At 40.4% G+C, this 18,023-nt stretch overlaps 1 protein-coding gene across 1 annotated transcript; it reads right to left on the reverse strand.

Moving 5' to 3' along the window:
- Window positions 1-1,600: 1,600 nt before the first annotated feature.
- TARS1 (threonyl-tRNA synthetase 1) lies at window positions 1,601-18,023 on the reverse strand. The gene is made up of 19 exons (XM_056324414.1): window positions 17,883-18,023; window positions 17,400-17,480; window positions 16,305-16,492; window positions 15,169-15,292; window positions 13,483-13,604; window positions 13,163-13,280; window positions 12,250-12,314; window positions 12,090-12,168; window positions 11,390-11,536; window positions 10,396-10,494; window positions 9,513-9,679; window positions 8,816-8,978; window positions 8,590-8,727; window positions 7,766-7,843; window positions 5,719-5,819; window positions 5,490-5,594; window positions 4,740-4,812; window positions 3,865-3,979; window positions 1,601-2,604 (listed from the first exon to the last, which is right to left on the reverse strand). Exons 1-19 carry the CDS (start codon window positions 17,901-17,903, stop codon window positions 2,456-2,458), a joined length of 2,133 nt encoding a protein of 710 aa, XP_056180389.1. The 5' UTR covers window positions 17,904-18,023; the 3' UTR covers window positions 1,601-2,455.

The raw sequence follows: 18,023 nt of genomic DNA on the forward strand, positions 1-18,023 counted from the left end.
ACTTCCCTAAGGGACACAAAGACTAAAATCCAAGCTGCAAACATTTTGTGTTTTTCTTGTCTAATGCTGGTAATGACAGCACCCTCTGCAGACCTGGAGAGATGGCTTTCAGACCCTGGAAAGAATTTCACAAAGGTTTCTCCTTTTACCTGACAAGTGCTCCCACCATTAAGCCATGACACCAAAGCTGCAGCCTCCGGCCTTAGGACACATGCCAGCCCTTTGTTCGGAGGTGAGTCCTACCAGAGGTGGTAAGCAGTGACCAGAGGACTTCAGGTTGAACCAAAAGGATGTTCAGGCCAGGCCAGTTCTGCTTCTCGGCATGTCCACGGCTCTTTGCAGCTGGAGAACTTAAAACATCAGTGAACAGCCCCTGAGCGTAGCATTGTACTGATCACGATTTGGATGTAGACACATTCTGTCCACACCCTGCTGGAGGTATTTTACTGGATTGTACCCTTAGGTGTTGTTTCTAGTAACGTATTCCATATATGTACATGTCTATTGTTAGTAGGTATTTAAAACCATGAGCTCAGCAATGTAAAAGGATAACTTGTCCAAGACTGACACCTACAGAGCCATACACAGCAGTGGCCAGCATTTTGCAACACTGGTAGCTCATTAAGCAGCTATGGCAGTTTGATGCTCGATTGCCCAGGGTTCCCTGCAAAACAAACAGTAGAGCTCTCCATGAAAATCAATGCATACACCAACCAGTGGAAAGGTGGTTTGAGGCACTATTCCTAGAGAGAAATGGAGCTAGTGGCTCCTTTCCCCGTGGGGGACTGGTTATCTATTCTGCTTCAACATTTCATGAAGTCCTTCTGCCCCAGGGATAGCTGACACCTGATGCCACCGTTTTGCACAAGCAACAGGCACTTCACAGCAAAGTGGGTGCAAAATACAGAAAACGATAATCCACTTAACACTCACTAAAATAATTCTGAAAGCAGTAAGGTAGTGTAAAGTCAATTTCCCCCTCCCTCCCCCTTTTTTTCCACAGCAGTTAGATAGAACTGTTTAGTCTGAATGAATCAGAGGAGGAGGAAACAGATTTTGCTAAAAGTTGCTGGGGTTGTGGTTTGGCAAGACTGAATTTGCAAGTTGAAATGCTGATAATGTTACCATCCCACCTGTGAAAAGGCAGGTGAGAAAAGGCTAGATGAAATGCCTCCACCCAGGTAATAAAGGAAATGCTGAGACCTGGAGGTTTTCAAGAGACAGGATGGTTTGAATCTGTCTTCAGACTCGTCTGATCTTTGCTAAGACTGTAGCAATAGCTTTTTTTTTTTTTTTTTTAAAAGGCACAGTTATCAACCACCTTTGAAAGCTGTTCAGGTTGGTTAAAAAACATACCACCAAACCCACCAAAAAACTCCCCAAAACCAGACAATTTTATCTGTCACTGACAAAAAGTATTTGTCTATTGTCAGCCAGATGCTCAAATATAAAGCAACTCCAAACTCAAACCCAGCTGATGAGATCCCTCAGCTGTGAGACAGGAGGGGCTACGAGTTGAGCATGTGATGCCCTGGACTAAAGGCCTGGGAAGAAAGTGTTCCACTGAGGGGGACTGTACCTATTACACAGACAAACAGCATTTGCTTAAACGCATCTTTATCCATTTTAGCTCAGTACATTCTTGTTTCTGTTGTGACGTACACAGTCTTGCTGAAAAGACAGCTCGGGCATATGAATAGAAACACCCCCTGTTCTCAAAAACCCTGCTTTTCTCAGCTCCTTTTTTGGCCCTACTATGCCCTACCTCTTCCAGACAGTCTTATCCTCCTCCTTCCAATACAACGACCTCACCTGTAGAACCAGCACAATTCAGATACTGTGATTAGCAGCTTGGCACTCTGTGGCAGAGAGCCAGCCGCACATCAGGAGTGTCACACGGCGAGAGCGGAGACACTCCCAGAGGCACAACCGCTATGGAAGCGGGAGATGTTTGTTCATTTCCCTGTTGATGTGACTGGGAACTGTTCAGAGTCAATTGGTGTAAGGCCTGCAGACAAGGTATCAGTTTCCCTGCTAAAGGAGACACCCCAAAAGCTGCTGCAGCACATGGTGATGACGGGGTTTCTTAAGCCTGAGGTCTTTTGTTTAACTTTCATGAAAAATATTTTTTATCAAAATGTATTTTATTCTTAACAGGGTAGTTAGAATGCTATGGGTAACCCTGATAAACATTTCCATTTTCCCTTGCAGTCACAGAACATTACTTCATCTTGCTTCATGTGACATTGGTCTCAGGCCAGGAAATTTGACTTCAAAGTTTGTGAAAAACTAATTTTTACTAAAAGAGACATTTCTCACTGAAGAAAAATCTCTGCTAAAATAAGCAAGAGGTCCATTGTGAAATATACTTCAAATCTGGTTCAGCACAAAAGCTCTGTGGTTAACTGGATTAGGAAAATTAGAAAATTTTTCATGCTAGGTACAGTAGACTGTGTTAAAATTCCTCTTCGGCTTGTCTGGAGCGTGAGCATTTCAGTTCCAGCAGTCTCCCCACAGTGTCTGCAATTGTACGCTCGCCGTGCACCTTGTTGTCTCGGGTGCGGATGTTAACTGTTCCGCTTGCCTTCTCCTTTTCACCAACAACTAGAAACAATGAAGATGCAAAGGAATGAACTTTACATTTACAGCAAGCTCTTTCACCCCTCCCATTCCCTCTAAAACTTAAGCATACTAAAAAAAATTCTAAAAAGCTTACCAATGCACACAGCAAATCCTTCTCTGCCCTCCTCCCAGCTCCCCCAACTTAGATCTGTGAGCAGCAACTTAGCAAAATATGAGTAAAGAGAAATGTAAACTTAGTAAGTCCAGCCTGACTTACTTCTTACTAGAGAGAACCACGAAGTCAAAATGAGAAATAAACATGGAGTACTCCACAGGCAAAGGTTAGAAGATGTTACTGTCAATAACCAATAGCTACTTGTTTTCTTTACAGAGACAGCAACAGTTTACTGGAAAATCCCAAAGCTGTTTTACTTAAACTTTAAGATACAGATACCAAGATAATATATGTATGTCTCATTACTAATATAAATTTTATATAATATACTTGGAGGTAGCTGCAGGAGATTGGGTACCAGAGGAATACAATCTGCATTCAGTGGGACAACTCTTTGAAACAACCTCTGAACAAACACTAGGTGAGATTTTTTCCCTGATAGGCTGATCATTTTCCTGTGGTCTTCAAGGTAAAATGTGGTGGTGCCTTACCTGTACAACATGCTTAAAGTTTTAAATAACAAGAGAACTTTATTCATAATCCTGTCAATTACTGAGGGTAGTTTCTCTGTCAAAGGCTCTGGCTGCTCTAACAGATGCCAGACGTTTTCAGCATCAATGCTAGATCTATTTACGTGACACAACTAACATGCTGCTTCAAATCACATACTTCAGGGTCAGTTTCTAATTGTTCCTGCATCACCCTCTTGTGGAATAGTCTTCTCTTATCCATGCACCTATGGCTCAGAGGTGCACCACAGCTGAATGTAGTGAAAACATGGTACTTCTGATACACTTGAAACAAGACATAGATTACTGGGGGACAGATGCAAAACTGCTTAACCATCTGACTGACAAAAGGCAAGAGATTTCGTAGATGTCTCCACATTGCTGACCACAAGACAGCAAAGATCTTTTTCTAAAGCAGCAGTAATTCCCTGAGCCACAGTGAACTCTTAATGCCTATCACATAGGCAGGAGAGGCTCTCCGGAATAGAGAATCTTAGGAACAAAGTGACCTGAAACACTGACTACCACTCCGTGCCTTGCTCACAGAAGAAAGATCAAATCCTAAAACCTATGCAAGAAAGTCAGCCAAGGTAAGGTAACAAATGCATTATGTATTACCCAGAATAAAATTATACTGTGCAAGCTGAGCATTTCTGATCTTCTTGTTCAGTGTGCACCCAGGATCTACATCAACATCTGCCATTAATCCAGCGTCATGGAAACACTGCCTGACCTAGGAGAAAAAGTATTTAAAACTGTCACTATAGGATATTCATGACAATGAACTTATGACTTGCAGATTTAAGCTGGTTAAGCTTGCCTGACCCCTAAAACAAAGGCACCGTCACTGGCTCAGGCACTGGAGATGAGCCCAGTTCAAGAAATGAAAACAGGTCAGCTATCATGCAAGTATATACACAATAAATAACTAAGTAGTGATGTATCTAATGTTTTAGCTGAACAGTGATTTGAGTTTGATATTGTAAAAGGCAGCAGGATGGTGAGCTTTCTGATTAGAAGAGAATTTTTTAAAAAGTGTTTTGCAGACTTTTTTATATTATTTATTATTATTTTATTTATATCTAGTGTGCTTGAAAGAAATACAGGAGAAGGTTTGCAAATATGCAAAGGATGCTAAATATGCAAAGACACAACTTCGTCTTTCTTACTGCTCTGCAAGACGCACACGGCCACAGGAAACTAGAACCTGAAGGGTAAAGCAGGTCCTAAGCTAGGAAGAAAAACTAAGTTTTCCAAAAATAAAAGTCTCACAAAGATCAGCATTTGTTGTTTACATACCCAAAATCTACTTCAGGTCTTCTTTAAGACAGAGCTACAACTTCAGCAGCTAATAGTGATTGTAATATAAAAATGACACAGTGTAATATGCAAAGACTTAGAACATTTATCTGAGATAAGTACTATTAATCATTAGTAACACTAATAAAATACAATATACTGGAAAAAAAAAGCCCCTGAACCACATACATCACCTTTTGAGCATACTCATCACATGCTGGTCCCACTGGTACCACCATTACTTGCTGTGGGGACAGCCAGAGCGGCCTTCAATAAACAAACAAAACAAGTTTATATAGCTTCCAGTATTTTTTTAGTATGAAAAACCCTATTAACAGATAGTACTAAAACATACACCGGAGATTCACAAAGCCATCTGCTTAGACTGGGTTCAGAGGTGATGACAGCCCTGTACTCCTTACAATTTATCTCCCAAAAAGAAGTGACTAAAAGAATTGCAGTGTTGACAAAAGTACTTTTTGACCTGAAGACTGAAGATGTGTTTTAGAACAGACAACAAATCATAACTGAGTTGTTGAGCTTCTTACTAACCAATCTTGGGAAAACATTTACTTTTGAGTCTTGTTATAATCAGAGGGGCCATCCCCATCAGGTATTGCATTGCAGGAGGTAAAGGAGATCACCTACATAAATGACTCTGCAAGGCAGTCCAGCTGCAAAAGCAAAGTTCAGAGATGCACACCTTGGGCAGACAAGCTGTACGCTGCTCCTGCACGAGTGGTATAATGTAGAGGCTACCATATCTAGAATTATTTAATGTCTAAGGGAAGGTTGTTCAGAAGGAATTGCCCTGTGGTATACCTACAGCATGCCTCCACAGCAAGAAAGTAGAACTAACACTTTTGACTCTTGTGTGCGTGGGGCTAATTTCTACATAAAGTGTTTGCTCAAACTGAAATAATTCATCTACTTTTCAACGTTACCATTTGCCTCCATAGTTTTCAGTTAGAATGGCGATCATTCTCTCCACAGATCCCAAGATAGCCCGGTGAATGATAACTGGTCTGGTCTTGTCATTACCGTCATGGCTGTGAAGAAAGGGTTTCTTTTTTTTAAATGTAAGGGTTTTTTTCTTGATGTAAAAACTTACGTCTGTAAGTGACAGGAAAGTTAGATTATATAGCAATTAAAACCACCAGTCTCTGTGCTTACCTGACAAAAGTAAGGTTAAACCTGACTGGCAACTGGAAGTCAAGCTGGATTGTAGCACATTGGTGGTAGCGGCCAATGGCATCTTTGATCTGAATGTCAATCTTAAAAACAAAAAGACACAAAATTCGGCTACAGTTTCAAATACAAACAAGCATGCTCCCTTTAAAGCAAACCTGTTGTTTCAAAGTGGAAGGTTTCACTCAATACAGAGAACTATATGTGGGTTTAGACAACATAAGTTTTATTTCAGCCTACATTAGGATTTAAATAATTTGCACGTTCTGGTACAAAGGATGTTGGAGCTAAAAACAGGGTAAGCAAGTAGAGACACATTACTTCAGGTGAGACTATATTTAATACCTCAGACTATTTTTTGTGAGTTTCAGTCTGGGATTTACATGGGCCCTTCCACTGAGTGAATTCAGCAGCACATAAATGTAAGTGTGAGATCAGAACTGAACATATCTCCCCAAACTCTGGATATCTTCAGCCTCAAACTGGCAAACTTACACTTATTACCTTATTATATAGCATTCAAATACTACTTTGTAGCTTACAGTTCCAGGGCATGAACATAGGATGAAAATCCCACTGTTAAACAGTCCACTTACCAGTAGATATCATATTAATGACACTTGCTCTGACTGTATGAGTATCTACAGTCAAACCTACTCCTTCTATTGTATCTTATACTTCAATCCTTAGTACACTTATAATACAAGTTAGACAGAGACGGACAGTAGATTTATAGTGTCATGACCTTATTTATCACATTGCTCTCCTATCATTTACTAGTATGGATATATGCTGGGGCTGTGTGCCTTATTTTAATTTATGTATCAAACAAACAGATCAGTGTTTTATTAACTGAAGTTCGAAATGTCTTTCGATTTTGCATTCAGAAGCCAGTTTATTATAATTCAGCTAGTCACCAAAGAGCTTATATCAAATTACTTACAACCTTCTTTAATTTCAAATCACCCAGTTACAGAGTAGGAAAAAAAAAATGAAAGTAATTTAAAGGTACCCTAGATGTAGACCTTAATTTAAAAATGTAACTTCTAAATAGTTTTCAGTAAAACCAGTGCAAAATGCTGCATATGCTCACCTTACATTGGCTAGAGTGTATTAGGCACAGGTATAAAGTTAATTAAGGTTAATAAAGACTGCTGTAGATATTTGCCTTCTTTCAAATCAAGTGAGGAAATTATTAAATCTTGTTTGCACTTCATATTGTGCATGATCAGCTGCTATTACACATTTCACATAAAACTCATCAAATGAAATTGATTCAATTAGCACACAAAGAGAGAAATCAGAACCAGTTACCTAGATAACTGAATATAGATGTAAATGTAGTGTAGGTTTATTAGGGAAAGATTTACAAGTAATTTTGTAAGACTGCCTGTCCTTTTGCTCAAAGATATCAGGAAATTTCTAGAAAGCCCTACTTAATCTATGCAAACTGAGGAGACAGCTTTAAAAAAACTCAACAAAAATCACAAAACCAATGCAAGGGGCTATTTAAAAAACCAACCCCCCCCAGCAACTCAATGCAGCTAAAAAACTGTCCCAATAAAAGCAATATTTTTCCAAAATTTGTTTAAACAGTAAGTTTATTTTTATTTTTCTCATGACTTAGGATACACTTATTGCCCAAAGGATTATTTATAATGCAGCAGTTGCTCTGGTAATACAGGTTGTACAGTGCCACCTGCTGTTAATGTCCCCCACCAAACCAGTCAGCTCTGTTCAAGTATCAAACATGTTTATATATACATAGTTTATACATGTAAACTGGTTTTAATTAAAGAAATTAGTATTAAAGCTATGTGAAAACCAGGATCACAGAGTATAGTTCTCTCTCAAGTATGTCAAGAGTTTATGTATCTGGAAAACCACAAAATTTCAGCCAGACAGCATCTTAAAATGGTATTAGATAACTATAACAACAACTTCAAAAAATCCCTTCTTCCTAATCCCAGCTCTTTTCTCATCCAAACAGAATTAAAAGCCTAAAACAGATAGGGGTTAAAAACATACTAACCTTAGGTCCATAGAAAGCTCCATCACCAGGGTTTAACTCCCACTTCTCACCAAAGTCATTGAGGCTGTTTTCGAGTTGCTAGAGGTAAAGAACACACACACTCAGTGTTTCTCAATCATTTGCTGTCTTCTCATGTTACAGCATCAGGTTAGCGGGCTACTACAGACATGTGACACTACTATATTCTCAGTACTTCTAAGCAACTGCTGCAACTCATCTATTTTCTGAAAAAGGAAAGTTTTGGAAGAGCCCCAGCTAAAAAAAAAAAAAAAAAAAAGTTGATTTAATCCAAATTTAAACAAACAAAGCTAACACATTCACTCTGGAAGAGGCCAAACAGGCAGAGTTAGCTAAGATGCAAGAATTTTTTATGCCAGATTCAAAGTCTGTAGATAATTTTGAGAGGGGATATACCCTAACACCACTAACGTGTATTCCAGCCCTATCAAATTCCCAGTGCTACACCTGCAGGCACTAACCCCATCCCTTTCATCACAAAAACAACCTTGCTTTTGGAAGATGGCTCTTAAGTCTTATTACAGGGACTGCCAGAATTGGTTCTCTGCCACTTTTTTTTTTTTTTTTAACTATCAACAAATATATGGAAAGAAAGAAGGAGAGAGAGGTAGTTAGATTCTGACATGAAGCCTGCTTCTGTATGGCCAGCAAACTATTTACAGCAGCCAGACTGAACTGAAGGCAGTTATTAAGTTATATTGCTCACACCTAGATGCCACTGTACATCCCAGAAGGCAGTATTTTCTTACAGGACTTAAAGCTGCAGCCTTGCTTTCATATTAAAAGTTAAGAAAACTACCGTTTACCTTTTCAGCTTGATTCCACACTTCAATATCTCCCAGGTACTTTTCAGGACGAGTAGAGAGATTCAGTTTAAACGAAAATCCAAAGACATCATACACAGTACGCAAAAACTGCAGACAACTCTTTATCTCCTCTTCAATCTTTATGAGAACAGAAATGAAGTCTCAAATATGGAAAAATCAGTTACTCTGATTTTAATACCCAATTTCATTTAATTGCAGCCCTTACCTGCTCCATAGCACAGAATATGTGAGCATCATCCTGCTGGAACCGGCGTACTCGAGTAAGTCCTGTAAGAGCTCCTGACAACTCATTACGATGCAGAACACCAAAATCAGCCAACCGTAATGGCAGCTCACGCCATGATCTTGGACGATGATCAAACATAAGGCTGAAGGGAAAAGTTTATTACTTGAAGCTCACACAAAATAAAATTCTGCAAAGAATAGCCAATAAGAAGCAGCCAGTACCTAAGTAGATGCCTATAATGCCAATGATGTAATCTGAATACAACTATCATTCACACCTAGTTTTCTCAGGACAACAAACACAGATAGACTTTTATAGCTGGTAGGCTTCCCCCACCTCACACGAAGAAGATGAAACAGCCCCTAAAACAGAGCACTAAAACCTGAATGCCCAAATTGCCACAAAATTGGCAATGCCCCAGTACTTATTCTGGATATCCAGGTTTTGTAGTACCAAGGTAAGCTTCAGATCTAAAACACAGTCACTGCAGTGACAGAAAAATGACATTTCTCAGACAGCATGCAGATAACAAGACTCAGTTACATCATTCCTGACAGCATGTCACATCTGGATACCTGAAAGACAGCCATCTTTACAGTAAGTCTGGCAAAGGAAACAGGATTTTTTTTTTTAAATCAGCATTATCTTTGGTAAACTGGATTTGCTATGTATTTACCAGTGTCCTGGACAGTTCATAGGCTTCAGAGCAAAGACTTCTTTCTCCACTTCAAAGGAAAACATGTTGTCACTGTAATGCTGCCAGTGCCCTGAAGTCATCCACAGTTTGCTATTAAAAACATTTGGAGTGACAACCTCCTGGAATCCATGTTTTCGATACTCACTCTAAAACAGAGCCAGTACATAAAATAACTAATAAAGCAAATAAAAGTAATGATACTCAGCCTTCAATCTGCAGCCATAAAAATATACAAATGCTGCCCTGAAAAAGTCCATGACTCAAGAAAAGGAGAGGAAAAATTGAAGCTGGACATGGCAGGATAAGCCCTTCCACCAGCACCACCCTTCCCCCAAACAATTCCTCTGCAGTAAGCAAGAAGAACAAGTCTCCTCCCTGCAGGCAAAGCAGCAGTCTCTAATTAGTCAATGACACTTGATAGTACATTGCAGCCCAAATACACAATAATAAGACAGCCTCTAATATCAAAACAGAAAGATCAGGGTATTTTTTTCTATACATAATTTAGTAACAAATAGTTCTACAAGGCCAAATTTAATTGAAGTTTATTAAAACAAGCCAATATGCATTGTAGTGTGAGCTTAGCTATACTATCAGATGTCAGAGAATTCACATTATAAAGCATCATTATCACTGCTTGAACTGCAGGTACGAAGTGCTCATAAAAACATAACTTAGCAGAGATTGTGACAAGACCAATTCAAAGAAACAATGTTTCTTCAGTTCTGTGGCTTACAGAACTAAAGAGATTAAACTAACTTAAAATAAAGGGCTCTTAATACTGTTATATGTAACATGCTGTTACATATTTTCCTAAAAATTCTAGAAGAATTCTGTAAGATTTCCAAAAAACATTACTTACACGGATGAATTGAATTAATGTGTTATAAATGTAAGCTCCCTTGGGCAAGAAGAAACAGCTACCAGGGCTGAGCTCGTGAAAGAAAAACAGTTCTTGATCCTGCAAAAAATATTTGGAAAAATGTAGTATTTGTATACCACCTTTTTTACTTAGCATTCACAAATTAATTACTACTGACTAGGTATCACTAATCAAGAGGTTTTTTTAAAACAAACAAACAAAAAAAAAGCAATACCACAATACCAATAGGTAAAATGTATTTTCTCTAGTATTTGTATCTCCAGTGGTACTTACAGAGGAAAGAGGTTTTTCAATTTCCTGTTTCATTACTGATGCTCCAAAGCATCATGCTTATGTGTAACTCCTAACTGTGCCCCTACAGCTCCCTTTGTACGTTGACAACAAATGTTTAGTTCTGCATCTACAGCTCTCTAATTATTTGCACATGAACAGAATGTGCGAACTTTAGTTGGCCAATGTTGTGACAAACTGTGCACAGGCTTGAGGACTGCACATAGTGGATTTTTTTGTGTATTTTCCTGATGTCCTAGCAGACCTTGTAACAGTGTTCAGGACTATCAATCATCTGACAGGTTTCCATGTAAAAACCAAAACCCAAGGAAGAGAAAAAACATACAAATGTATTATGGATTCTGAAATCACACAGAAAATAACTGTTGAGTGAACAGGCTGCAGCAAACCGTAAGAATGAACACTGCCTGCAGACTGAAGCATTCCTGTTCTGTTCTGACTGATCTGTGGAATAAGGACATCATCATGTTTAAAACAGTGAAGTCTAAAGAGAAGTTATTTGCTTTAGGACTTTTGAGGCTCTTCGAGAGAAAAGCACCTGACTTTGTAACTCAACTGAAAATACAGTTGTGTCACATCTCGGCTGTGGCAGCAAGTATACACTGTCTTTAACTAGATACTTCTAGCTAAGGGGTTACATCCACAGTGTTTGTGAAATGCATTACCAGAAAAACTGTCTCACCCGCCCAATTCTTCTGTGATCTCTGCTTTTAGCCTCCTCCTGGAATTTCTCCCATTCCTTCAGCATTTTTGCATCTGGGAATGAAATTCCGTAGATCCGCTGGAGGGATTCCATATCAGCCTTGCCTTCCCAATAGGTAGAAGAATTCTGCATGCAAAAAATAAAGGAAACACTGAAGAAAACGAGGAGCCTCCATATTTTACCACTACTGCCTGCTATGAAAAGGCATGCAATTATTAATAAATCACTACACAATGTAGAACTAAAGCGTAAGGAGAGTTTCAATTTTAAATTCAGAGCACTGATTAGAAAAATACGTTAAGAACAGGTGAACAGAATATGAAAAAAATTATTTCAAGGTCTCATCTTTTTTTTTAAGCCTATTTGCTCTCTTTGTGGCCATCCTATTCCAGCTGTTTACTCACACGCAGCTATAAACATCAGCTGAGCAAAAACTGTAGACTAACTGATACAGTTCAGTCAAGCCTTTAAGCCATGCTCATGTTTCTACCTTTGCTGTAAGTGCAGGCCCTGGACACCTAGTTGGGCCTCTTTCCCAATTCGTTACATTGAGGTTTTGATAATCTCTTTCAGGTTATCCATTTTCCAGTACATTCCTGGATAAGCCACCATCATATTGCCCAAAGGCAGCAACACATTTTCAGTTAAAACATTTGTCTAGGGCAGTTTCAGCACTTACCTTATGAATTTTTATGGTCTTTATCTTGCCAGTATGTCTGACATGAGGCCCTCTGCATAGATCTATCAAGGGACCACACCTAAGCATAGGAAAACATTCATTTGGTGTATTTCACCCTAGAAAGACATATCCATCAATATTATGATGCATGCGTAATTACCTGTATACCGTTGTAGTTGGAGTGTTGACCTTCTCATTCAGGATGCGACACTTGAATTTATTATACTGAGAAGAAAAGCAGCACATGTATTTGTCAACTTCTTTTTAAGCAAGAGAACTGGCCAGCAGGTCAATTTATTTGCAAACCGCTGCATCAAAAGAGGATTATGAAAGACAAACAAACAGAAAGATGGCCAAATAGTGGAGCAAGCTGCCCAGACAGCAGGTCGTGCAGCCTCTGCCCTCAGAGATTTAAGGCCCAACTGGACAAGCCCTCAGGAACCTGGTCTGACTTCACTATTGACACCATGTCCTCTGCATGAGGCTGGACTGGAGACCTACTGAGGTACCTACCTTCCAACCTGAATGACAGTGTAATTCTCCTGATGTCCTAACAATGAAAACTGAGCGACATCTATCTCAGGAACGCCAGAAAATTATTGGCAGCTAGATACTGAAGAGAAAGGATCAGCTTTTTGTGTTGCTTGGACATTCTCAGAAGTCCTTATTCTTAAAAACATTTTATGAATCTTTCTGAATGCATCAGCACATGCAGTTGCAGTATCACTACAGCATTTTACTAACAGCCAACATAATACAGGCATATAACATAATATATTGCAAATTTATCTATGGGAAATAAATGGAAGAATGTGGTTTCAAATATTCTGCCAAAGTCACCCAGGGGAAGAATAAGAATTCTTACAATTGCAAAAAATTTAATGTACATTCCTGAGAACCTAGGAATTACACTTTCACTCATTATTTTCGTAATCACAAATAAGCTTATATGAACATACCACTTCAAAAAGTTAAGCGATAGACCTTCCTCTACCACTAACCTGTGGCTAAATTTATAGATACTTAAAGAACAACTGCACGATGCTAGAAACAACATTCTAAAACAAGCCTACCTTAAACATTTCAAGTAGTGTCTCCTTCTTAACTTCCAGTCTTTCAAAGACTTGTTTTTCCTTCATTATCTTTTTGCATAATGTCTCCAAAGCAGAGAAGTCATTACTTGATACACCCCTAAAACAAACACACACACAAAAGTGCATCATTCTTGCTTTCACTTGCAATTGCTGATCCAGTTGCAATGTGGATGGGACACACTGCAAAGAACAAAGCAATCTGCAGTACTGCAGACGAACTTGTTCAGGGAACAAAGCAACAGACATTTTGCTGTGACTACCACCCCCCTGCTCCTAAAAAAGCAAAATACAAAACGTACCCTTCCTCAAGGAACATGTCATAGTAAAATCCATTTTCTATTGGTGGGCCATAGCACAAACAGCCACCATAGATTCGCTCCATAGCTTCACCCATTATGTGAGCACTGGAGTGCCAATATACCTAACAGAAGTAAAGAAAGAGGGGATCAGTCTGAACATGCACAATGAATTTTCTGAAACACTTGCTTTTAAGGATACTTGATGCAGATCCCACATTAGAGCAGTCTGCAGAATACATTGACCAGCCCAGCAACACAGTCATCCTAAGCACCAATATATCCAAAAGGTGTCACTGGAAAATTGTTTACAGCCTGGCAGCAAGTAATTCTTATTTTCAACAATTACTGTTGAAATGATTGTCAAGAAATCAGGAAACTAAATCAGAAATTTTTTTTCTATGAACTTCAATCAATCAAGTCTGCATAAAGAACAAAAGGTGCACTTTCAACATAAGGCTGTGGTCCTGATCTGTAGAAGAATTATAGAGGAATGAAGGCAGGTTAATTAACATTGATAATATACAGCTGTGGGCTTGCTTCAGGGGCGGTGGGCTGGCTGACGTGGATAACGTGCAGCTGTGGCTGGTTCCTGCTAAGTGGTTAAATAGCTTTAAGGGGTATGGGAGAGGAGCACTGGATGGAGAGAGACCTGAAGGAAGCAGAGGGAGGAGAGAGAGCACCCTGGATGCAGGAGACAAGGCGAGGCCCCGGGAGAAGAAGGGGGCCCAGATGAGGAGAGGCTGGCTGGAAGAAGAGCCCGGAGAAGGAAGAATCCAGATGCAGCAGAGGCAAGAAGCAGAGTGGACTGGCTTGAAGAGGGTGAAGAAACATCACAGAAGTAGATGAACTTTTGAACCCTTGTGGGAGATTGGTGGCCGTGCTGGGGCAAGGCACGGGAACTACCTATTGAAGTTAACCTGGTATGGGGTGGTAAAAGCCTTGTTGCAGCCGGCTAGGTTGGATAGTGCTGCAATACTCATCCGAAGATTTTATGCATAAAAAAAATCCTGCACTGAAGTAGAACAGTTCATAAAGTTGAAAATTATGCTCCCTCTTGCAGTACACCTGAAGATCTGACAAATTAAACCAAACCTATAGGACTTAGCCTGCTTTTCTTTGCACAGACCAGAAAACATAAATCTCAAAGGAGCCATAATTTAGCCAATATGAAAACCCTTAAGTTTGAATGCAGGACCTCTGTGATGAGTCTGACTGGCTGCCTCTTGTACCAAATGATTTTTTCTAAAGACGGTATTTACAAATTTGCTGGCTATCCACAGTTATCTGAATGAGTAGCCGAAGTAAAAGAGCAGCCTATTCAGTACTTTTATGACTGCAGACAGTACTTTGGTACCCATTGTTGTTTTCAAAGTCAGCGCTGCAGAAGTCAGTTCAAAAGACTTACTTTACATTAATATGCAGACTGCAAATATAAAATCTTAACAAGAACAGACCTGATAAACTACAGCAACTGCTGGCAGGCTTGGCTACGAATACACAGCAGAATGTACATTATCTGCAGTACAGCAACTCCCTTGTAAGGAACTATAAGAAAATGCAAATGTACCCACACAGCAAACTTGTTCCCTCCTCCTTCTTCTGAACACAGTAAAGAAGCAAATAACTACTCAAGGCTGAGTTTAATGCAAATCCAAGGACAATCAAATTTTGGTAGAAGATACTCACTGCTTGAGCCTCTTCATCTTCAAACTTAAGCAGCTCCAGGGTACAATCCTCCTCCAAAGGACGGTCTAGATCCCAAACCATCTTGTTCACTTTGGCAATAACAGTGTTGTCAGCTAAACCCTGACTACAGAATAAATACACAGTATATAATCTTTTGAAATCAGCAAGTTCCCCAGATTTGCCCTCATGTTAAGATTTTCAAGAATGCTCAAAGTGGACACATTGCCATAAATAAATTCCAAATAAAAGAGCAATTTAACCAGTCTTGAACATTCATGAAAATTCTACTCACACCTCAGACATGAGGGAAGAAAACTGCAGTGTATACTTGACATTCATACATTCATTAACCTATCTGGCTTTAAGAGGCAGCCACCTCAAAGGACTGACTTCCAAATCCTATGGCAATAAAAGACAGAGCTTCTCGTTTAAGTGTTACCAAATATCATTTCTGATGCAGTAACTCAACAGTTTTGTTTGCACTAGGCAAGAATCACCTTCTTTGATTCCGAATCACAAAAGCAAAGAAGGTTCCAATGACAAAGCACCTAAGCATGAAAAAAAATGGCATTTCACCTCTAGGAATCGCCTCGTTTTTTGTAATTTTAACTGTCAGGGGATGCAGTGTGCATTGTTCAAATCTACTCCACAGAAAGTTAAGAGTAACTGAGAGATATGCAATGTTCTTTTTGATGGGTATCTCCCACGCAAGTAAAAATACAGTTAAGTGAAAGACACCTCATACTGTTAACACTCTCTGAAATGAATTTTAACATAACCAAGCAGTCATCTCCAGCTGGGCGCAGATTGGTTTGCATGTGCTAACATTCATCTGATAGAGTAAATTTATTACAAAATTTGTTCTTAATGCAAGGACAGTACTTGCGAGGAAAAATATGCAAGTAATGTGTCTAAAATGTCTCAATCATACATGTATTTAATCATATGGAAAAAAAATTACACTCCAAAACTAAAATCCTACTGGCTACCTCCAGTTTATTAAATACAAGATACCTTGAGAGGAACTGAGATAAATGACTAAAAGAGTAATTATACATTTCCCATACCCTCACAGCCACAACCTGCAGACATAGAGCTGTCCAGAAATGACTGAATGTATCATGGAATAATCATACCTAATTCCACAAGCGATTTGATAAGGCGTAGTCTTCCAAGATTCAGCATCAATCTGCTTGCCATCAGGTAAAATAACTTTAATGGGTTTACTGTCATTTGCTCTTTCTGCAAGGAGCGCATCATGTTCAGCTTTAAGTTTATTGTACATCTCTAAACGCTCATTGATAAATGCAGGCCAGGGATTCAACTATATATAATGAATAAAAGCAAAGAAAAAAAAATCAATAGATTAATACAAACAGTAGTATCATATTATGTCAGGAATGCAAACAGAATGGATATACTTTTCACCAGCAGCTATGTGACCATATCTATAGATGTGTTACATCTAATAAATAATCATTGTTATTACAGATTAACTGTATAATATTATATAGTAATAAGTCTTCACCTTAATTAGAATTATTACTTTGAAATGTACCACTGTGCACCTGTTTAATAAACTACACGTATGTCAGTAAGCTACTCCTTCATTGAACACCTGTTTAATATGACATGCAAGGACAAAAAAAAAAATCAATTGGAAAAGACTGTAGAATAAAACCAGATTTTTCTTCTTAGGTCAAAAACCTGAGAGAGCACGTCTGCCCTGAGCCACCTGGACAGGAACTGACTTCATCCTACACATCATGGAATGACGTCAGGACTATCAGCCTGGGCATAACTAAGGTTATACAGCTATGCAGCTGGCTGGGGATTTGTGCTGGCGAGCAGCTGGCCCTCTCTCTGCAGTCAAGGGCATCTGCGTTTACCTACCACGAAGACAGAAAAGGCAGAGCACCTTACACAGGCTTTCCTCGTCCCAGAGATCCACTGCTTACCTCCTGGTGCTGACAGGGGCACAGTGAAAAGCACCCCAAGCAGCAACTATACAAACCTGAGCTACTCTCCCATTACACCAAGACAATTTGGTGTAGAAAGCAACAAGGTCACTTCATGGCAAACTTTGGGCAGTCTAAGAGTAGGTAAGGGAGTAACTCTAACACCAGATTAAAAGTATTTCTGAGGGATGAACTGCAGCCATGTCAGCAGTACACCAGACTGCAACCAGGAGATGGCATCTTCCAACCCCCCGTGGACCAAGGGCAGCTCACCTCAGTCCGCCCTCCATCGCCGACCCCTTCCTTCATCTTCTTCTTTCCGCAGTCTGCCTTTTTTTCTTCCCCAGCATTTGCCTGAGGAGGGCGAGCACCATTTCCTCATTCTCCAGCAGTCGCTCACACCTACGGCGCTTTAACCCCCGCCCTCAGCCCCACACACCAGGGAACTGACCTGACCTTTACGCCCCGGGAAATCCCGTCCCAGCTCCCTGCTCTTCTACCTTCAGCTAAACCCCGCCGCCTTTCGGCCCCGCTCAGCCGGAGCTGGGGTCCCCCCCGGCGACCCGCTGTAAGGAGCGGCAAGAGACCTAGCTCCCTCCTGCCGCCGGCACCCGGCCTCCCGACAGGCCTGCCTGACCCCTCCACCCCAGGCCTGACGCGGCCAGAAGGGGACGCCTCGCCTCAGGACAGCCCACGGCCCGCGCTGAGGGGGAGCCGCGCTGAGGAAACAGCCCGCCGCCGCGGAGCCGGGCCCACCTGGCTGTCAGCGCCCGCCATTGCCGCACGCGGCGCAGGGGGGAAAGGGGCGGGCGCGGCCCCGCGCAGGCGCCTCTCGGGCCGCCGCAGCTGATGCAACCGGGGGCGGCCGCACCGGCACGACCCGCTGCGGACGGGCCA

This window comes from Falco biarmicus, chromosome Z, assembly GCF_023638135.1.
Source record: "Falco biarmicus isolate bFalBia1 chromosome Z, bFalBia1.pri, whole genome shotgun sequence".
In the NCBI taxonomy this organism is placed as follows: Eukaryota; Metazoa; Chordata; class Aves; order Falconiformes; family Falconidae; genus Falco; species Falco biarmicus.

Excerpts from the sequence above, each read along its gene's own strand:
- TARS1 (XM_056324414.1), bottom strand. The coding sequence starts at position 17,903 with ATGGCGGGCGCTGACAGCCAG. Across the intron at positions 16,493-17,399 it reads GCGATGGAGGGCGGACTGAG|TTGAATCCCTGGCCTGCATT; the intron begins GTGAGCTGCCCT and ends CATTATATATAG. Across the intron at positions 5,595-5,718 it reads TTTAACCTTACTTTTGTCAG|CCATGACGGTAATGACAAGA; the intron begins GTAAGCACAGAG and ends CTTTCTTCACAG.